The 22,668-nt window shown below is 40.5% G+C and overlaps 4 protein-coding genes and 1 long non-coding RNA gene across 5 annotated transcripts in view; 2 read left to right on the plus strand and 3 right to left on the minus strand.

Moving 5' to 3' along the window:
- Nucleotides 1-5,841, plus strand: part of LOC114553127 (chromobox protein homolog 1) — a 55,282-nt gene extending 49,441 nt beyond the window's left edge. The window contains exon 4 of the mRNA XM_028574299.1: nt 5,791-5,841. Within this exon, the coding sequence (XP_028430100.1) occupies nt 5,791-5,817 (27 nt within the window). The 3' untranslated portion in view covers nt 5,818-5,841. The remainder of the gene's footprint in view (nt 1-5,790) is intronic.
- The window catches only part of LOC114552945 (heterochromatin protein 1-like), a 600,023-nt gene that overhangs the window by 217,210 nt on the left and 360,145 nt on the right, over nt 1-22,668 (minus strand). The gene's annotated exons all lie outside the window — the stretch shown is intronic.
- The window catches only part of LOC114553107 (NACHT, LRR and PYD domains-containing protein 3-like), a 582,600-nt gene that overhangs the window by 214,106 nt on the left and 345,826 nt on the right, over nt 1-22,668 (minus strand). The window lies entirely within an intron of this gene.
- LOC114553109 (NACHT, LRR and PYD domains-containing protein 4-like) overlaps nt 7,553-22,668 on the plus strand; it is a 239,017-nt gene continuing 223,901 nt past the window's right edge. The window contains 3 exon segments of the mRNA XM_028574254.1: nt 7,553-7,636; nt 7,854-7,961; nt 8,225-8,332. Coding sequence (XP_028430055.1) covers nt 7,855-7,961; nt 8,225-8,332 — 215 coding nt within the window. The 5' untranslated portion in view covers nt 7,553-7,636; nt 7,854.
- On the minus strand, nt 8,595-11,015 carry LOC114553140 (uncharacterized). Its single transcript, XR_003692250.1, has 3 exons — nt 10,795-11,015; nt 8,885-8,975; nt 8,595-8,691 (listed from the first exon to the last, which is right to left on the minus strand). It is a non-coding gene; the product is annotated as an uncharacterized LOC114553140 (long non-coding RNA).

Below are 22,668 nucleotides of genomic sequence, written 5' to 3' on the forward strand. Positions count from 1 at the left end.
CCCTCCATTTTTCCAACTTGTCTTCCTGATTTTTAGAGAAAGCTTCAGAAAACTGATGAGGAGGTTATTGGTGTATGTGTTTTTGCAATCTTTCCCTGAATCATACCTTTAGATTTTTTTATCCATAAGTTAAAACACTCCTTATTTTTCTCCACTTGTTCTAAATCACTCGTCTTAATTTTGTTTTTCTTTCTCAGTTTTTTTTCTTGTTCCTCTAATTCTTGTTTTAACACTTTGAGTTTGTACGTGCTAAAAGACCCATTTTCAGGAAACCCGTAAGTTTTGGACCAATACGGCAGACACTCCAGGCTTTTTGAGCCGTATTTTTGCACCATGGCATCCACCACGGTTCCCGTAGGGACGTGTGACCCGGATCTTCCCGACCCGTTACCCATTCTACTGGGAAGAAGTACTTCTATTCCTACTTACAATCGTCACTGTAAGGCCCGGTTTCTATTTTATCTCGGAAAAACCAAACACGAAAAAACCTAACAGTTTCTGAAAAACTTGTTTATTAGATTTACTTCAAAACTTAATTAGATTTGTCCCCCGAAAATCTATAAAGCAAGTCACACCCGTGCGTAGATCAGTTTTATGGTGTAAAAATACCACTGGAGTTCTCACAATTAGGTATTTTTCCCAACCCGTTAAAATACCACCAAAAACACACTCTATACCTATACAAACAACCCAAATGTTTATCCTATCTCAGTATCCAAAGTCAGTAGCCTATTTGTTTCTGGAAGTTTTACTTCAGCCAATTCAAATTACTCTTAATTCAATTTAAATTAGAGTTTGATCTTACCCTGCTGCGTGGAATTGCTTCCGTCTTAATAGATCAGTATTGGGTCAGTAGAGGCCTCCGTGGTTTCTGATCCTCTCTCTCTGAATGCTTTTTGGGCGAGGTAGAGGCGAAGATCGTTGGATCTCGGATCGCGAGTCCTCAGTAAACCACGGAGTCTCTTTTATCTGACTCCCGCACATGATTTCCATCCTCGTCGCCATGTTTGTTATGGAATTTTCCTTTGCAGCAGGGGAAAGAGTTTGAGAGTTTAGTAAATTGAAACACATAAGACAGACTGAGACTAAAACCAAGTTGGGTTTTTGTATTTTATTAAAAAACATATATATTTGCAAATAGGATCAACATGATTTCACAAAAGGCCGCAGCCCAGTGTGGAGTCAGTTTCTCAAATGAGTGGACAAGAACACTAGGCTTATATGCATCTTCAGAGTGACAACACACACGCACTTGGATTATTATGACGCTACAATTTTGACAGGCAATCTGATACAAATGAAGACAATCAGATGAATACAAGAGACATCTTGGAGCCATCTCACCTCCTCCTCCCTGTACGACTTTCACCCCCCAGTTACATCTTAACTGGCATGGGAAAACTAGAGATAGTTTTAGGGTGACCTTGTACTTTTATCGGTTCAGGCTAACATAATGTTCCAGACTGCATGTCTCACAAAGTTAGAATGAAAATCTACATGTGGAAAATGAGATAAACTCTTTCAGCATTTGTGAGAGCAGTAAAGTAGAAATAAAACATAAAAATATAAGGAATTGTGCTTAAATGTAATTTTGCCATTACAACATCCATTGTAACTTACGTTTAGTGCCAAATAGGATGCACTCAGATTTCCCTAAGTGCAATGACAGTCTGTTGTCGATCAGCCACTCTCTTAAATTTTGCAGCTCACCACTAAGAGTGTCTTCAATTTGGGAGATATCTTTTCCAGACACTAGTAGTGAGGAATCATTGGCATACAAAAATAACTGACATTTGACTGCAGCTGGCATGTCATTTACACATATTAGGAATAACAAAGGGCCTAATATCGAGCCTTGGGGTACACCACAAGTTATGTTCATGGGTTCAGACAGGACTCCATCAAAATCACAAGTTTGATTTCTTTCTGATAAATATGATTTAAACCATTTTAAAGAAGCCTTCCCAAAACCCATGCATTGTAATTTAGATAAAAGAATAGAGTGATCCACTGTGTCAAATGCTTTTTGTAAATTCAGTAACACCATGCCAGTATAGTTACCTTTTTCACTTTCTTGTCTGATGTAATCACAAAGATAAGTGAGGCATGTGTCAGTGGAGTAAGCAGATCTAAATCCAGATTGGTGGTCATATAACAGATTATTCTTGATCAAATGCCTCTCCACTTGATCAAAAACCACTCTCTCCAATATTTTGTATTCACTTGGTAATATTGACACTGGTCTATAGTTTTTCTTATCTGTCCTACTGTTCTTCTTAAACAAGGGGAGTACCCTGGCCATTTTCATCTCAATTGGAACCTTACCTAGTTGTATGGACAAATTTATGATATGTGCAATAACCTCACCAATAGCATTAGCACTATCCTTTAAGAATCTGGCTGGAATATGATCCATGCCAGTAGCTTTATTAGTAGATAAAGAAGCTAACATTTCTATAATCCTCTCCTTAGGTACTAGACTCAGATTGAATGTATCTGATGACACATCTTGATAAAGGGAGTTCAGGGAGGATACCCCATACTTTCCAGCTCCTGTTGGTAAATGTGAAGCCAAGTTGGCAGCAACAGTAGTAAAAAACATATTGAAATTATTTGATATCACCTTTTTATCAAAGCAAATAGCATTATCAATGTCAATCCCAGTGTTACAGCTGTTACTAATTATTTTCCCTGCACCTAACTCTTTAAGAATTTTCCATAATGTCTTTGGTTGGTGAATATTCTCTGTCACTGCTTCAGCATAGTAGTCAGATTTAGCCTTCTGTATATGATATCTTGCTTGGTTTTGGTTACATATTTATCAAAATCAGGTTGCATATTTAACTTCTTATACTTCCTGAAATAGTGGTCTTTCTGTCTAATTAAAACAATAATTTCAGTAGTCATCCATTTGGCCCTCTTCTGTTTCACTCTAATTTATCTCATTGGTGCAACCATATCCAATACTATTAAGAACTTCTCCTTAAACAATTCCCATGCCCAATCGGCATCATTACTGTTAATAACTGTACTCCAATCCTGTTCAGCCAGTTTACCCTCCAATATCTCGTTAGAATATTGTCTTGTACATCTTATTTTTAAGGAACGATGAAACCCTGATCCTATTTTAATTTTTGAAATTTTGCGAGTACAGAAAATAACTTTATGATCACTGATTCCAATATCCAAAACCCCAGAGCAGCTGATATTGTTTCTATCAGTAACCAACACCAGATCCAGAATAGATTTAGAATACCCATCTACTCTGGTTGGCTCCATTATGAGTTGCTCCAGACCAAGCACTTTACAGTAATGTAAAAACTTTTCCAACAGCCCATTTTTTGTGGACATAAGCAAATTCGTATTAAAATCACCTGAAACAATACATTCTCTCTCCATCAACACATTACTGTCAATACATATTGATTCTAATAATTCATGAAAATCATTTTGTTTGGGGGGTCTGTAACACACGCCTACAACAATAGGCTTTGTTTTAGGCAGTCAAATTTCAACCCAGGCAGCTTCCAGTGTCTCTATCTGTATTTCCGGGCATGGGATAAAAGATAAATCAGTCCTGATAAACAGACATACCCCTCCTCCGTTTCTATTGCGGTCTCGCCGGTAACAGTAGAAGCCTGGCAATTCAACTTCCTTATCCTCAATGGAGCTATCCAACCATGTCTCTGTCACGGCAATCACTGCAGCTTTTGTCCTTGCAGTGAACTGCCTTATTTCATCCATTTTGGGAAGTAAGCTCCTTGCGTTCAGATGAATAAAATGTAATCCTCTTTGGTTTAAAAAGTCCAGGGACGTTTCTTCTGTGATCACACTATCTTTCTCCCCAAACGATATATCCTCTCGTTTATAATCCAGGATATCGGGGGAGCACATTTCCATAACGCAACAGGCATTACACACCAGCTGAATGTTTGCCTGAGCTTTTACAGCCAAGGTGTATGTTTTACGATCTATGTTTGCACATTTTATGTGAACAAACTCGTCGCACAAATCACAAGCAATTGCATTTGCATTCGCAGGTGCTGCTGTCGGTTCACTTTCCTTCTTCAGTTGTCGGATGGAAAGTTGGAGATGTTTCCAATCAGCAGAAATCAGCTGGGACAGCCAACCAACACACACACTGGGAGTCCAACCACTTTAATTCATGTTGACTTTGTGAATATTATATCTGAACTTTTAGCTTCAGTCTTCATCACAGACTCCAGCAATTTTGGACAGTACTGAAGACAAGTGAATGTAAAATCAATCTGAACATCACAACTAACTGTTTTAGATACAGATATGGTCATAATAATGCTCCAAAATGCTGTCACATTGCATTTTTTTTAAATCATGCACAACAAAAGAAAACGTGCCATAATGACCCCCCTTTCAGTCCCATGGATATGGAGCTCCCAGTCCCCTCTTGGCCTCTAAACACATCTTCAAACTGCCGCTGATCCAACAGATCTCTGTAGCAGCTCCCAGTTTCTCTCCCCCCCCACTAAAGACTGTTGACGTTACAGAGCTTTACTCACGCTTTGGCTACAGTGAAGGCGTAACGTATGCAGACTGTTAGCGGAGCGTATGTGCCGTGGAATGTATCTTTTAACCGGCTCCACCTGCAGCGCCACACGGCGGAGGATTGTGGGAGTCACAGGCCAGACGGAGAGCTTTTGCTTTGGGATTGTTGTTGTTTCTTCAGTTTTTATTGGAGCCGGCACAGAGCTGTGAAAACGTTCATCTACTGTCAGCTGTTGTCAGAGGACGCAGGGGAGGGAAACAAGAAATAAAAACACAAACTCTCCAAACCAAACTGCCAACACGCTCACTGACAGTCATTAAGTCATTTCCTGTATATCGGTAGTTTCATTTAAAAGAAATATAGACACTTTATGATCCATTTCTGTGTGAAAGGGCCACACACACCTCTGGTAAAACTCTAAATAGAAGCCTGTCCTGTTTCTACCTTGTAGATTGGATCTGTGTGGAGCATATGCACCACTACGCTGCTCTCTGCCTGCTGTCTCCAGTCTGATGGTTATGGTGGAAGCATAGTGTTGGAACATCAGCTCTGCTTATGTTACGCGTGCAATGTAGCCTCCAGTAGAGTACAAATATTTCTATTTTAGGTATATTATATATGGTCTATTGGTGAAGCATCATTAATCACTTTGGGGGAGGGGGGGGGGTACATTTTGTCACCACCGGACATAAAAATAATTCAGCAGTGGCAGGGACATGTAGACCAGAAAGGGGGCAATCCCACACCCCCCCCTTTTATTTCCTTCCAGCTAGAATATAAAGTGCAGCTTCCAGCATGAAGCGTATCCCACAATCCACTGCAACATGAGGTCACACAGGTTGGGCGCCGCCTGTGCTCTAGAGACCCGTCAACAAATGTGAGAAGATATTTAAATTTATTTTTAACGCCGTTGCTTTTGCTGTGTTGATTTGCGAGCTGCAGTCAGGAGAAAGATGCTTTTATTGTTTTAATTTGGAGATTTTCTTCTCAGCCAAGAGTGAGGGAGCGCTACATGTAAAGGTAAATGTTGGACAAAAACAAGCAGTGTAAATAAAAGTATTAAGGTAGTAAATATTAACAGGTAAATGTACTTAAAGTATCAAAGTAATATGTGAAACGGAGGCCACTTGGAGAGATATCTGCTGCTGTACCAGTTGCTGATCTTTATCTCATTAGATGGTCAGTTAGCTCCATCTAGTGGACAGATAGTAGAACTCCATCATCTGATGGGGGACTTCTCTCACACTGACTGGGTGTGTGGACAGGTTGGACTGGTTCTGATGTCTCTCTGACTCTGAAGTTATGAACTGTGACGGCGCCTTCAGATCAAATGCACATCGACACCAGGACTGACGAGGGCCAATGAGCAGCTTCTTCTCTCCCAGAGTTTCCTCGACACATGAAGGAGGAAAGTGTCTGGAAAGTGACCTGAAGAGACTTCAGCAGGTGAGAATCTGACCAGAGGAATCTGGAAATGGTTGATGAACAGAATCACTTTGATTCAATCTGTTTGACTGGACAGAAGAAATGGTTCTTTCTGGGTTGTTCTTCAGATTTTTAGAGATAGACTATGATTCTAATGAGTGTCCATCTGAGTTAAAGGAGATGGTTTGAGAATGATTAGCATGTATTACTGTTGGTAGTTCTCAGGTCTAAACAACAGCAGAATGTTCTCTGAGTTCACATCAGTGAAAAACAGGGAGGGTCCAAACTGGTCAGACAGCTTTGATCAACTTGGCCGTGGTACATCTGATCCACAACAAGTTGTACTTTGACAGTGAGTTGTTTGGACTTTTACTGCATTTAGAATTACCATAAGATCATTCTGTACTGCAATAAAAGTACCAACAACTCACTGTCAAAGTACAACTGGGCTAAACCCAGTTGTACTTTGACAGTGAGTTGTTGTTATTCTGTTGTTATTGATCAAATGTATCACGGCCAAGTTGATCAGAGCTGATAATCAGGATCACTTTGATCACATTGTGCTATGTCGCTGTTTAACTGGAAAGTAGAAAGGTTTCTTTATGCTGATTGGCTGATTCAAAATATGTATTTGAAATATTCTGTAGAATTTCTCTCTGCGTTGAAGAACAATGATTTTAGACAATATTTACATGTAAAGCTGTTTGTATGTCTTAAAAAGCAACAGTTTGATTGTCTTCTGAGTTCATGTCATCAATGAAAAATGCCTTGAGTGCCTAAACTGGTTTGACAGCTTGGATCAACTTTTTTGTTTGTTTTTTAACTCTTAAAACTCTGTGTTACGTGCTCAAATACAGCCATCTTCCAACACTGAGACTGACCTGGTATTATTGAAGACCCTTTAGCACAGTCCATGTCTCAACTGTCCCAGACTGCACCAGTCTTCATAACTATTTTTCTAGATGGACCAGAGCCAGCCCAGGGTGGAAGGGGACTTAGGGGCCCTCTGCCGTCAAGAGCCCTAAAGGAAGAAAAATGTGAACTATTAATTAGGGACCTAACACCGAATGGGGAGAGCACCCTTTTATTTTAGTAGAGATTATGATATTTAAAGCTTGGGATGCTTGAAAAGTTCCGTGATAAAGTTCCTTTTATGTTCAAAATTTGATGGGATCATTGCTATCATCTCCTGTCACCCAGCAGGAGTCAGCCATCTTGGATTTTGTGAATTTATAACGCATGTTGGAGTCACTAAACTAATTATTATGAATAATTTGCTTCTACAGTGAACTATGGAACAGTTTATTGAAGTAGGAATTGAAGGTAATTCATTGCTGCACCACAAATACTTAAATAGGAAGTAAAGAAATGCAGAAAAGAGTCCAAAATAAACACATTAGAAGAATATTTTACCATCTACAATAATACACCAGACCTTAACATGTTAACATAATTATGCTTACTTACTTAGTTTGTATTCATATAGTTATATTATAGAAAGATAATATGGTATATCATGTAATAAACCAGCACAATATGATAGTCTAGGGCATTTTTATAGGCCTACAGTAACAGAGGTCAATCTCTCCCAGCAGGTATGAGTCAGTGTGAGGACAGAGAGGAGGGAGCCCCTCCCTCTAAAACCACTCTGGGTGGGGACCATGACAGCCAGACCAAAGCTCAGAGGTGAGATGATGATGGACTCTTCTCCATGTTAGAGCTCAGCACTCACATCACTCCTCCATCATGATTCACACTGAAAATATATGTACAAAATATTAACTATATACTTTATTAGTCAGAAAAGAGCCAACGACTGATTATCAGCTGAGATGAGACAGCATCTTTCATCAGATTACATTTTGGTGAATAGTTACTGATCCACTGTCTTTGTTTGTTTCAGGATGCAGCAGCAGAAACCTGGACCTGAACCCAGCTGTGTGTCCATGAAGAGTGACTGGTCTATGGGTCGTCCTATTGAGTTTAAAGATGGACAAGCTGCTGATGAAAGGTAAGAATTTAAAAGTGAACGTTGTAATTTTCTGACTCTCCTGAGAAGAAGAATCCAGACTTGGTCCAGAGCTTCGTAGTCTGTTGTAGGACTCAACAAAATAATGTATCAGTGACATCACAGTGTACACCTACTGTATAAATATATAAATAAAATTAACTTCTTACTTTATTAGTCATCAAAGAGCCAACGATGAGACAGCATCTTTCATGAGATTACATTTTGGTGAATAGTTACTGATCCACTGTCTTTGTTTGTATCAGGATGCAGCAACAGAAACCTGGACCTGAACCCAGCTGTGTGTCCATGAAGAGTGACTGGTCTATGTATCGTCCTATTAACTTTAAAGATGGACAAGCTGTTGATGAAAGGTCAGAATTTAAAACTTTGTTATTATCAGACTCTCTGAACCTCATGGTCGAGGTTCAGCGATGCCACAAAATGTGGTTTTGATCTGATGATACCAGGACCAGAACCACCAAACAGATTAATTGGTTTAAAGAAATGCCAATAAACCAGATCAGAACCTTTTTTGGAAGTCATTTTAATAGTAGTAATAATAACACTACATAAAGAGACCAACACAACCCAACACTAAGTTCTACAGCCCTGCACACTGGACTTGTACCTTTCACTGTATCTGTGCTGGTTCCTCCTGCTCCATACTCCTCCTGCCTGTCCTCCTCCTCTTCATCATTTTCCTCCTCATCACCACCATGACTGGACTTAACTAATAACAATAGAAACAGTAATAAACTTGAATACGTTGCATACAAAATAAAAGACTTGTAAACTTGTGATAGACTAGAATTATTGGCATATATTAATGAGTTTAGGAAGTCATTGTTATAATAGCATAATAAATGCATATTCCCTCTCAAACCCACTTTGACCTAATGCACACATATTACTGCCAAACGTACCAATAGTGCACCTGTCATGTCTCTTCTTCTGGGTCCTGGTCCTGCTTCATCAGTGCTGCTCTCGCTGACAGTGCTAACCTTGGCCTTTCCTCTAAGGAGCATGGCAGTTAATTTAGAGCATTTTACAGCATCCTGCTCCAACTGTTTTTTATTTTTAATCTCAACTTTTTCAGTTTTCTCTGTGTAACCAATAATTCAAAACTATCTGTAACTTCAGAGGGAGGTGACATGGCTGAGGGTCAGGCTAAGCCAATCAGATTTTTTTTTTTCAATATATTTTTATTGAGCATCAATAATAATACAAAACATCCACAATGGGACAGCACAGCAGAATGACATAAAAACAATGCTCAATGTTTTTCTGGAGCAGTGAGAGGTTGAAAATGTCTACGAAGACATCTTCCAGTTGATCTGCACACACCTTAAAGGTGCTCTAAGCCATGTCACATGTTTTTTAGGCTACAACATTTTTTGTCACCTACAGCGAACATCTCCTCACTATCTGCTAGCTGCCTGTCTCCTGAACACACTGTAAAACAACGTGGTCTCTGTAGACAGCCCGGGCTCCACAAACCCCAACAAAAACAATATGTGCCAACCTCGGAGGTTGAGTTGTTTGCTTTTCTTTGAACCAATCACAAACGACTTGGGCGGCGTTAAGCTTCGGACACGACGGTGGCTAAAGTCTCGGAAAGAACTTGTTTTGGTGGAACATTTGCCCCCCCCAAAAAAGAAAACGCCACATTCAATATTAAATGAAGTCAACTGTTGACACAATACAGTAACGTGAGCTATTTAAATGAGCTGATACATGGTTAAACCTCACTGGCTCTTACCAGTGTATCTCCGTGTGTACATCATCCACAGCGATCCCACCAATCTTTCCCAAATGTCCCAGTTAGAGAGGAAATGCCATAAACATTATTTTTAAATCTTTACAATCATTCCCCAGAAGAACCAAGGAGGACTGCTTTGTTGCACGATCTTAATTTTTTGAAAACTTGCCATTTTCAGCTTGTAGCTTGCTAGCTTCAGAGGTGGAAAAAGTTCTAAAATATTGTACTCAAGTAAAAGTACCAATACTTTGATTAAATATTACTCAAATACAAGTAAAAATACCTATCTGAAAAATTACTCAAGTAAAAGTAATAAGTAGTTCATTTAAAATGTACTTTAAGTAAAAGTTACTTAGTTACATTTTTTAAAAATGGGGTGGGGGGGAATCTCTCCCATGTAGTGAAAATAGGACAAGGGGTCATAAATCCAAAACTATTTTGTTTTTAATTAAAGAAAAATCTACACAAAGGTATACACATCTATACAAATGTATACACATGTAATAACAACATGTTATTTAAGACCCTTAGAAAGGTATAATCTGCAATTTTAGTTCAGACCATCCCATAAAATGTTTTCAAACAATCAATTGAAAGTCAAAGTACCATACACTGTTAGTTCCGAAGGCCATCCTTCTTTTCTTCACAAACAAACAACAATTATAATGCAAATCAATGCCAAATCACGTGTTTTGACTCCATAAATGGGTTATACCCATAGACTGTTAATTATATTAATATAAACAGAATATAATGTTCACAGCCCAGACTAGCAGCTAGCTTCTACACACCTAAGTAGCCCGTATGAGCTAATTAGATGTATGTGAATTAATGTAGTCAGTCTCCTACATACGTTGTCCTGGCAGGAGTGGTCAATTAATTTTCCCAAGGGGCCACATGAGAATCAGGGACTGTTGTGGAGGGCCGGACCAATAGGATAAACTCAATTCTGCTCAATATTCATTTTATGTCAGGCGACACATTCTCAAACATCTCTTTTTTCCTCTGGGCATATTCGCGCAGCAGAGTCCACCAAACACTCTCTAATAAACTCCCCCTCAGAAAATGGCTTACTGTTTTGGCGATTTTGTGGTTTGTCACAAAGCTGGTCCTGACTGCTGCATCCCTGGATACCTTGTTGCTTTTGCAGCATAACTAGCAAAGCTTCAGATGTCGGTGCGCATTCTGCATCAGTCAAGTCATTTTTTAGGGATAACAGCTCATTTACGTCCATGCTAACGTCTCCCACTCAGTTCCAGGTCCGACCGTTTCCATGGGTCCGACAGCGCGACACATTGCAGTTGTTCTTCTACTTCTTTTTAATTGCGACTTGCAACCAGAGAAGAAGAACCTGCATACGTTTGCGCAAAATAAAAAAATGCTGGTGCATTCAGGGTGCATTACAGTCTATGGTCTGGTGTAGTCATTCCGGGCACCATTTCTTTTCTTCCTTTCGTTTTTTTACTCAGTAACGGATGGGATTTGTAATGTAGCGAAATACAATGTTTCACTCAAAATGTAATCAAGTACATTTGAAAATACAGAATTTAAAAACTACTTGAAAAATACAAAATACACAACAAAACTACTCAATACAGTAACATGAGTAAATGTATTTTGTTACTTTCCACCTCTGGCTAGGTGTTGTTGTTTCCCGTAGCAAAGGGATTTGGAGAACGGCAACAAAAAGATCGGAAGGTGAAGGGCATGCGCCAGATGTCAGACAATTATACTGGAAATATACTTCTATTGATCCAGACTACACTACTCATAGCTCTCCGGAGCACATACCTGACTTATTGTACTTCCAAAATCCCAAAACCCTGTGTTGTAGGCATTTGTCAATATGCTACATGTTACGATTTTAATTTTAAATTCCAGAATTTATCCAAATGAGCTTTCTATTTGGACTATCTAAATCAGGAGCACCATCTACAATTCCCTCAGTATTGTTTTCTCTACACCCTTGCCTACTTGCGCACGACCAAAGAAAAAAACAGACACAACTTAACTTACCGGCTGGTAGCATGCAGCTAAAGACAATGGGTAACATTTACTCATCAGAGTTGGAGATGCCGGAAACACAACAGAACTGGAAAATTCTCCTTCTCCCCTGAAGTCAATGGTGTGGGAACATTTTGCCTTCCCTGTGAGTGAGTTATAGAAACAAACAACGAAGGTAAAGCATGTCGGCTCCAAACAAATCCTCAAACTAATGGTGTATTCAATTGCACCTCTTTAAAAAGAAAACTGTTGTTGTGAAGTACCCTTCTGCCCTTTAGTGGCTCATATTGTGGCATTGCTGTCCCTGTTAAAAAAAGATTCTTCTTAGTCAGGATTGTTCGTACAGTAATCCTCGATAAGACGTCATCGATGCATTTGGTGGTGTAGCCAATGAACGCATCCATGTATGTGTCTAAACTATTGACCTGAACCACATCACACTCCATTGTGTTATCTCAATAGACACAGTTGCCATTTTGTCATCATAAGGACTATGCACAGATCATTAAATGTTCTTACACTTGATGTTGTCTCTACAGAGTTCACCAGGAGAGCTCAGAGGGCCTCGGTGGTCAGTCTGACCTGCAGCAGCAAACAGACCTGGACTCCATATTTATGGTGTGTACATATTAAAAGAAAGTTTTCATTATTAATTATAGATTAAATGATAAACTACCATTCAGATCCCAATAGTCTCCATGCTGATCTTTTCAAACCAGCAGGCCTTCAGACTGAGAGATGAATCACGTGTTGAGTTCTTTAAACTAAATGTTGAGTTTATCATTCTGTTCCAGCTGTTGGAGGAAAACATCGTTACTTTTGTAAAGAACGAGCTGAAGAAGTTTCAGAAGGTTCTGAGTCCAGATTACCCAGAATACTTACAGAGTCAGAGGGAGGATGAGAAGGTTTTGGATGGTGAGGATGAGGATGAAGAACAGAGGAGGAGGAGCAGAGAGGCATTTCTGAAGATCACACTGCACTTCCTGAGGAGAATGAAGCAGGAGGAGCTGGCTGACAGTCTGCAGAGCAGTAAGAGGATTTTAACAGATTTAAAAATGGGACATTTACTAATGTCTGAGAATATGCATTAAATATATGCTAATTATTTGAGGACATCTAATCTTGAAATATGTTCTTTGACTTATTGATCTCCCTTGTTTGTGTGTTGTTTCAGGAAGTAATTCTGGAGTTTGTCAGCGTAAACTCAAGTCTAACCAGAAGAAAAAGTTCCATTGTGTGTTTGAGGGGATTGCTAAAGCAGGAAACCCAACCCTTTTAAATGAGATGTTCACAGAGATCTTCATCATGGAGGGAGGGACTGTGGAGGTCAATGATGAACATGAGGTCAGACAGATTGAAACAGCGTCCAGAAAACCAGACAGACCAGAAACAATAATCAGATGTGAAGACATCTTTAAAACCCCACCTGGAAGAGGAGAACCAATCAGAACGGTGATGACCAAGGGAGTGGCTGGCATCGGGAAAACAGTCTTAACACAGAAGTTCACTCTGGACTGGGCTGAAGACAAAGCCAACCAGGACATCCAGTTCATATTTCCATTCACTTTCAGAGAGCTGAATGTGCTGAAAGAGAAAAAGTACAGCTTGGTGGAACTTGTTGATCACTTCTTTAGTGAAACCAAAGAAGCAGGAATCTGCAGGTTTGAAGAGTTCCAGGTTGTGTTCATCTTTGATGGTCTGGATGAGTGTCGACTTCCTCTGGACTTCCACAACACTGAGATCCTGACTGATGTTACAGAGTCCACCTCAGTGGATGTGCTGCTGACAAACCTCATCAGGGGGAAACTGCTTCCCTCTGCTCGCCTCTGGATAACCACCACGACCTGCAGCAGCCAATCAGATCCCTGCTGAGTGTGTTGACATGGTGACAGAGGTCAGAGGTTTTACCGACCCACAGAAGGAGGAGTACTTCAGGAAGCAATTCAGAGACAAGAAGCAGGCCAGCGAAATCATCTCCCACATCAAGACATCCCGAAGCCTCCACATCATGTGCCACATCCCAGTCTTCTGCTGGATCACTGCTACAGTTCTGGAGAAGGTGTTGAAAACCAGAGAAGGAGGAGAGCTGCCCAAGACCCTGACTGAGATGTATATCCACTTCCTGGTGGTTCAGTCCAAACTGAAGAACATCAAGTATCATAGAGGTGCTGAGACAGATCCACACTGGAGTCCAGAGACCAGGAAGATGATTGAGTCTCTGGGAAAACTGGCTTTTGAGCAGCTGCAGAAAGGCAACCTGATCTTCTATGAATCAGACCTGACAGAGTGTGGCATCGATATCAGAGAAGCCTCAGTGTACTCAGGAGTGTTCACACAGATCTTTAAAGAGGAGAGTGGACTGTACCAGGACAAGGTGTTCTGCTTCGTCCATCTGAGTGTTCAGGAGTTTCTGGCTGCTCTTCATGTCCATCTGTCATTCATCAACTCTGGAGTCAACCTGCTGTCAGAAGAAGAATCAACATCCTGGTTGCCTAATGCCTTCAGAGTCAAACCTAAAGTAAACCGTCTACATCAGAGTGCTGTGGACAAAGCCTTACAGAGTCTGAATGGACACCTGGACTTGTTCCTCCGCTTCCTCCTTGGTCTTTCACTGCAGACCAATCAGACTCTCCTACGAGGTCTGATGACACAGACAGGAAGTAGCTCACAGACCAATCAGAAAACAGTTGAGTACATCAAGACGAAAATCAGTGAGAATCTGTCTGCAGAGAGAAGCATTAATCTGTTCCACTGTCTGAATGAACTGAATGATTGTTCTCTAGTGGAGGAGATCCAACAGTCCCTGAGTTCAGGAAGTCTCTCCACAGATAAACTGTCTCCTGCTCAGTGGTCAGCTCTGGTCTTCATCTTACTGTCATCAGAAAAAGATCTGGATGTGTTTGACCTGAAGAAATACTCTGCTTCAGAGGAGGCTCTTCTGAGGCTGCTGCCAGTGGTCAAAGCCTCCAACAAAGCTCTGTACGTGAACACAGAACTATCCAAATTAATTTAGTTTTTCTTTAATTAGAATTTGTTTTTGTTTGTTTGTATCTGTGTTCTTATCTGTTGCTGATTCCTTTTCAGACTGAGTGGCTGTAACCTGTCAGAGAGAAGCTGTGAAGCTCTGTCCTCAGTTCTCAGCTCCCAGTCCTCTAGGCTGAGAGAGCTGGACCTGAGTAATAACAACCTGCAGGATTCAGGATTGGCACTGACAAGTCCACACTGGACTGAAAACTCTCATTGGTGTTCTTAATTAAAAAGTCCCCTCTGAGCAGTTATTTTCTTCCTATGTTAATTATTGGATTAACTTTTTATTGAATCCACATTGCAGAGAGAAAAGCTCTCTCCTCAGTTCTCAGCTCCCAGTCCTCTAGTCTGAGAGAGCTGGACCTGAGTAATAACAACCTGCAGGATTCAGGAGTGACGCTGGTATCTCCTGGACTGAAGAGTCCACACTGCAGACACACTCTCAGGTTGGTGTTCAGTTAACCTGAGTAACAATGCAAGTTAAAGCAACATTGTGTAACATTTTTTTTTTTTTTCTTTTGTGTCCCTACAGTTTCACAGTAATTTACTTCTACACTGCTATCATAAATATCGATACCTCTACACATGCATTTGTTATGATGACATTACTTGTAATCGAAATCTAGCAACTCAACAACTCTGCTAACAGAGCCAAAGGTGCAACAACACAAGACATAGCAACCAGCTAATATTACATAATAGTCCAACAACAAGAAGGCCAGCTCCTGTCCTGCCCTTTTTATTTCAAAACTCTCTGCAACGTCTAAAAACAAGTCAGAGTTGTCTGGGGAAGCTCAGCTACTCTGTTCTGGTCTCTTTTTAGCTTCCTTTACTCTTTTCAGCTTACCTTCGCTACACCCTGAGGAAGGCTCAAGCCGATGTGACCCCCTTTTGACAGTCTCACTACGTTGTGTATGTGGATCTGCACATGGGGAAACCACACTGAATCAGGATAGGCATGTCCACATCACAGACAGACATAGAAACAGTTATCAGGAGTTCTGCTCTTTATTAAACTTGTTTTAACTGTGATCATATAGTGGAAAGTTTTTTTAACAAAAGTATGACAATATATGTCTTACAATACCTTGTCTCTCTCACAGTAAGATATAACATAAATAAATTAAAACCTCAGCTTCTAAGGCCTTTCTGCTATATAAAAATACAGTATATTAAATAGTATAGTGTCTTTGACACCGGAATGTATCTTCTCCAGTAACATTACACATTTTTCACATAATTAAAGTCAACATCAAATACAGTGACAGTTACTTGCCCATGGGGAAACCAGACCAAATCAGGATAGGCATGTTGACATCACAGACAGAGACATAAAAGTCCTACACAATGCACAGTAAGTCAGAATGGAGAAATAGCATTAGAAGCAATGCAAAATAGGCTACATTTAGCATTCAGCTTTGAGCCTAAAATTAGTGACTCACTAATTACGCTGGGTTTGTACAGGCAGCTTCAACAACAGCAGGATGGAGGCGATTCAATGCATTCCCAGTCAAAAATCAATACTAGCATAAACCTTCTTCCTTATCCAGCTGCTGCAATAAATACGCAGAGGAGGAGAAATCAGTCTCCACAAAATCAACTGATTATTTATTTGAGCTTTAGAATGTAATCACTGCAAAACAATTCTCTCTCTACTGGACAATGACAATTTAAAGTAGCTACACACCATTAGTTCTTGTTGTGTACAGCTGGACTGTAAAGCCCCACCCATTTCTAGCACTAAGGGTAGTTGTTATATATTGCTCCCGGGTTGTGGCCAGGTCCTACCTGAATTGACCATGTGTGTGTGTGTGTGTGTGTGTGTGTGTGTGTGTGTGTGTGTGTGTGTGTGTGTGTAGTCTCTCAGGCTGTATGATCTCAGAGGAAGGCTGTACTTCTCTGGCCTCAGCTTTGAGATCCAACCCCTCCCATCTGAGAGTGCTGGACCTGAGCTACAATCATCTAGGAGACTCAGGAGTGAAGCTGCTTTTTACTTTACTGGCGAATCCAAACTGGAGACTTGACACTCTAAGGTATGGATGGATGAACACTTTTTTTTGTCACTAAGTGAGAAACTCTGGTTCTTGTTGAATGGAGGATCTAAGTGAAGGTGTATTACAGGGGTTCTCAATCTTATAACACAAATACTGATTTTTACTCAAGGTCAAAGGTCCGGGAATGATTCAATTGGCATTAACAAAATAAGATTTAATCAACTTACATATCACTTTTATGCAACATACTTTCAAGTTGAGTACTCACTTTTCCTAATCAACTTTTGTAGCGTTACAGGTAGCTTAAATTAGGGAACCAGTATCAAATGGGACCTTTTTGGTAGCTTATAAAATAATTGAATTAAGTTAGAAAAATAAGCAAAACCTTTTTATCCTATTTACATGTCATTTATTTAGACCATTTTACACAAAACTAAATAAAACCCCTCCAAACCTCCAGCCTTTCAGTCTGTCATCAGGGCATAGAGAATGCTGTTGTACATGTCTCAGAGTAAAGCCGCCTACACATGATAGGCGGCAACACCGCTCTGCAGCGGTTGTTCCATTGATTTCCTACGGGGGGGCGGTGGCGTCCAACTATGTACTGTGCTACCCCTGGCGTTGTGCACCGCAGCTCAGATTTGCCGCTCTGTGCTCCGCTCAAAGTTCAAATTATTTAAACTTTGACCTAGTTGCTGCTGATCTTTCAAAGGTGCAACCAATGAGATAATGGAAATGACGTTGCTCTCTGCGCTTTGCTCTGAAAATAGTGTATCATGTGTATGGGGCTTAAGTGTAACCACACCGTGACAGCTTTAGCAGCATTGCCCTGAGTTTGACTTGAACAAGCTGCAGAGTCAACGTAGTCTCTCTCCGTCTCATTTCACACTATGATGGTTAAACCTTGCAATTATCCACAGCCCTGGAGTTTGAAGTTGATTGTGACTTTGTTTCTTCCTGCAGGGTGGACCATGGTGGACCTCAGAGACTGATACCTGGTGTGAGGAAGTGTGAGTGTGTTTTAAGTTTGCTCTAAGAGAACTCAGCTGTGTGTTACACTAGTTTAACCCCTTCCTGGCGCTGGAAGTATATTATAAGATGAGGTTACTTTCTATTTCAATGTTTTACTGAACAGGATCCTGAGTGCTTAGTAGTTGATGTTGAATTGGCTAAATCTCCCTTTACCAGTGGATGTTATTATTATAGGCATAAGTAACTATGAAGAAATAATCAAGAAACAATAGCACGGTGCCTTCACTGTGCTCCACACTACCCAACACACTATGAGCTATATCGGTATTTCCCCAGAAACAAATGTCAAGTTTTTAAATGTAAACCGTAGTAAAATGAAATGTTCAGGACAGTCAGGTAAAATGTATAACACAAAGAAATGTATTTTACTATTCTGGATTATCTTTTGTGTCGTATTCAAATATTTTGTTTTAGTCTTTTTTTCAAGATATTCCTTTATGTTATACAAAACATCTTTACTGCTTTTACAGTCTCAAATAAAACTCTTAACATGTGCCAATGCACTTAAAAATCCCTTAGAGAAAATGATTGCTACCAATGCATTCAGTGGCCTAACGAGCCAACACCGGGCCCTTAAGCAGGATTATCAAGGTGGGCCCCCCCTATATAGCATGTGATGATGAATGTCCACGAGTAGGCTACCATGAATAGGACAGGATAGGATCATAGAGACACTGCATATAAGAGATGAGATGACTGACAAAATCAGGAGTAGCCTACGTGCACCACAACAACAAAAAAACACGGTGAATGCGCACCATAACACATGAAAAAAACACACAAGGACATCCTTCCAGGATTTCACGTCCTTTTTGAGATTGTTGCGGCCCAAAATGCCTGATTTCACGAGAGCTTTTGTAAAAAATTGTGATAAAAGTTGCAATGTCTTTTGTATGTTTGCTGCAATGAAGTTGTAGAAGACAGTGAAAGTTGAAAAAATATATAGTATATATATATATATACTTGTTTTGGGGAATAATAATAATTATTACTATTAATTAATTACTCTGAGCTGATATTTCCTAGGGAACCTTACCAAAAAGGCTCAGGATGCTGCAAATGTTGGTATAATATGAAAGTGGCTGGTGGATTTAAGACAAAAAATAATAATTTATTGAATTAATCAAATGTGAACATATATGTCACTATCAGTGGCTTGTTGATCTTTACATTGTTAGTTAATTTCCTATCCTGGGCTGGGACACACATTCATATGGTTTGGTAAAGGACTTATTGGACTTTAACTTATCATTGCACTGTGAATGACGTGTGTGAGTGTCCTGTGTGTGTGTGTGTGTGTGTGTGTGTGTGTGTGTGTGTTGTGTGTGTGTGTGTGTGTGTGTGTGTGTGTGCGTGCATATCAGTCGCGGGGGAAATGGAGCAGCAGCCCCCCCGCTGCAGAGAGCCGACAGTATTGAAACAGCAGCAGCTTCAGTGACAGCGTACATTGATGTTAAAATGTCTCCATGTTGGCAGGACGGTCTATCGCTGTACGTTTTGTTGGTAAATGTGAGATGTTCGAGTCACACACACGTCTTGTCTTCATAACAGAAACTAGGAAATTAATTTGACCTGTTCTCACTCCCGCTTGGTCAGTGGCTGCAGGTGGGACTGCTGGGATTGTCGCAAGTAATGAAAATGCGATAGGGGGCCCGCTGTCAATCAATATCTTCCAGTGTTGCAGGCCCCTGATTGGTCCGGGGCCCATAAGCACCGCTTACCCTGCTTACCGATAGTTACGGCGTCTGAATACATTTCAAAGCAAGTGTCCTCTAACCCCTTTTTCACTTAAATATGAAACTTTGGCAGTTGACTTAAATTGTGCGTGGATAAGTTACCCTTTAAAATAAAATAAAACTCCTTTCTTTCTCTCACAAGAACACACCAGAGTTAACCAATGCTTTAGACGATTTTAGCTTATCAAATATAAAACAGTTACTTTAAACATTATTTATATTTTTGGGATTTAACCAGTTTAACCTTTTAAATGTTCCAAATGTAACGAAGCACTTTGGTTTTAACCTTTGGGGCTCTTAAGTTGGTGGAACAAATCCTTAAATCCTTTCGAGCTGCAACACACCAGACCGACTCATCCCCATGTAATGCCGCGGTGACCAATCATGTAACCAGAGATCAGACTTGTCAGTGTGTTTAGAGCTCTGGTTTGAGGCGGTGGGAGAGTCCTGTACAGGAAACAGGAAACATCACTGCCTCTGAGGGGAAAAAATGAAAACCAAGTACTGAACTGTTTCCTCCAACAACAAAACACTCGCTCGTCTTTTTCTTTCTCTCTCCTGTGAAATTAAGCTGCCTTCAAGAGCAGTCGGAAACGTCAAGATCTATAACGTTCTGATGGAAAACAGTAACTGTGAAATATAAATTCTACTTGTGCTTTGTTTGATGGTTTAAGAACACAACAGGATGTTACACAAATGGGCTGTTTCAGTGACACTCCCAATGTGGAGAATCGCCCGTTTCTTAACGAAGACGAAAACAAAACAGCCGAGTAGAGTCAACGAGCTGGACTGATGAAACCTCTGCAGGCTGCAGGTTCACCAGGCAACCGTCTGTGTGGCTCTCAGGTCCGGCGGCGGAGTCCCTCCTGATACAAGGCAGTAGCCACAGCAGCTAATGAACACTGTCCTCCATAGGGCCGCACAGTGGCCCTCATTTATGAAACGGTGTACGACCTAAAACAGGCGTGGGGGCGTACGCCGATTCCTACGCAAAGCTCGCCATTTATCAATGTGAGCGTGAGCGTAGGCTGCGATACAATCTCACGTCTGGTCTGAACTCGTGTACGCAAGTTTTCGCGTCAGTGTGCCTTTGCAGTGCAGCATATAATCAGTTTAACAGGAGAAGAAGAAGTCATCAGTTGGTCACTTATCAGCAATGGCAGATCTGTCTCTTTTAGAAGACCTCTATGAGCCGGTACAACAGTGCACACGTGCGCTGCAGGGCCACGGTGGAGAGCTCCATCGGATTGATTAAGGGCAGATGGCTGCATCAGTGGGGGGGACCCTACTATACGACGAAAAAGTCTGCAACATTGTTTTTAGCCTATTCCTCGCTTTTTAAGGTAGCCTATAGTGTTATGTTTGGCAATGATATTTAATACAGGAAACATGACGATGCACAACATTTTTATTTAATCTTCAGGTTTTCATTTCTCTGTCGTGAATTATTTATTTCTGCCATTGACCGAGGTTATTTTGGCTTGTTTTCCCAGCCCTCTGCTGTCAGGAGACAGGGCCGAGGTGGTGGTCTCCCTCAGCTGTTGTCTCGTTCTGACTCATGAAAAAAAAAAAACACGAGTAAAATAAAAGACACTGCATAAACTCTACTGTGTGTTTATTCAAATATAAGCACACCTACATGTAGGCCTAAAGAGATAGAAGCCTGTATATTACTATTAGGACTATAGAATACATATGTCAAATGTATAAATTAGATAAACTTCAGCTGGAGTCCGATTTACTACGGCAACACTGTTGACCTCATCAGTGATCTCTTCCATTCCCCATTCTTTCTCCAGCCTTTAATACCAGTTTTCAGGCTGCCAAATAGTACACACGTTAAAAAAATGAATCTGAGATATCAGGGTTTCAATCTCCACCTCTGAAAAGTTCCGCTTCTCAGCCGGATTACGTCTCGCCATGTCGAAATTGTAGAGGCCTCAAAACCCAGAATATATTGGGCGTGATATTTAAATGACGATGGTTTCCAGTCGCTGCATTTATCAACGTAAAGACCATTCTTACGCTTCTGATTGGTGTGATACAAACGTTTCATGAATCATACATAAAGCCTGTCGTAAGATGATTTCTGCGCTCATATCTGGTTTCTTTGTTTGATTTGATAAATGAGGCCAATATGTTGTTTTATCCTCATCTCGATATCAAATGCCGCAATAAACACACCACGAAAGACACTCAGAGTTTTGAGATAGTTGGAAGAAAAGATCAGTAGAAAACTTCAACACTTTAAAATATAACTGCCTTTTTATGTTTCAAGTTAATGTTCAGTTGGTTCAATACAAGAATGTTGGCCAACAAGCAATTTGGCCTTTAACATCGGTTTATTCATTGTAATAATATTTTATATCAATATTCAATCCAGACCATAGGCGGTGCAGATATGACTAGGCTACATTATTTTGACCATGTGTGCAAGTATGAATACTGTGTGAGAGGATTGGTGTGTGTGTGTGTTAATGTGTGTGTTAAGCTGTGTGTGTGTATTTGGCCTGCTGCATTACTCTTCTACAATAACAGCTACTGTATGAAAGCTGCAGTAATGGTTGTCTAAACCCGGCTTGGTGGCTGCTATTTGAAATATGTTCGATGGGCTAATCACAGTTTTATGGTGCTGTTGTCTCGGCAACTCTAGTTTTAACTTTAGTTAAAATACATAAATAAATCTCTCTCGCTCACTAAACAGTAAACCCGGCGTCAGAGGTGGGTGTGTATCTGCGTGTGTGTGTGTGTGTAGGCTGTGTGTGTGTCAAGAGAAACTCTAAATTTCAGATCACCCTCACTGAAACATGGAGCAACCCCATAGCACCAGGAAAAGAAAATCTCTGGCACCACCACAGTCCTAGTCCTCCAGAGAAGTCCTGGTTCCTCCCGGTCCTCGGTGAAAGCTGCTGCTGGTGTTAACAGCTGACTGTCCCCTCACGGGCGGAGCTAGCTTAAACATCAACAGTTAACAGTTAACACTTTTTACAAAGCTAGTGGAAACAAAAACACAGCTAACCTGCCTGAACTTCACCTAAAACTACAGGATAACAAGTTACCAAACTGAGAGTTGAACACGACTGTTAGCTGCAATAATGATACTTGTACCAAAACTTTAAAAGTCCATTAGTCTCCAAACATGAGTCAGCTGGACA

Source organism: Perca flavescens, chromosome 3 (assembly GCF_004354835.1).
Source record: "Perca flavescens isolate YP-PL-M2 chromosome 3, PFLA_1.0, whole genome shotgun sequence".
Lineage (NCBI taxonomy): Eukaryota > Metazoa > Chordata > Actinopteri > Perciformes > Percidae > Perca > Perca flavescens.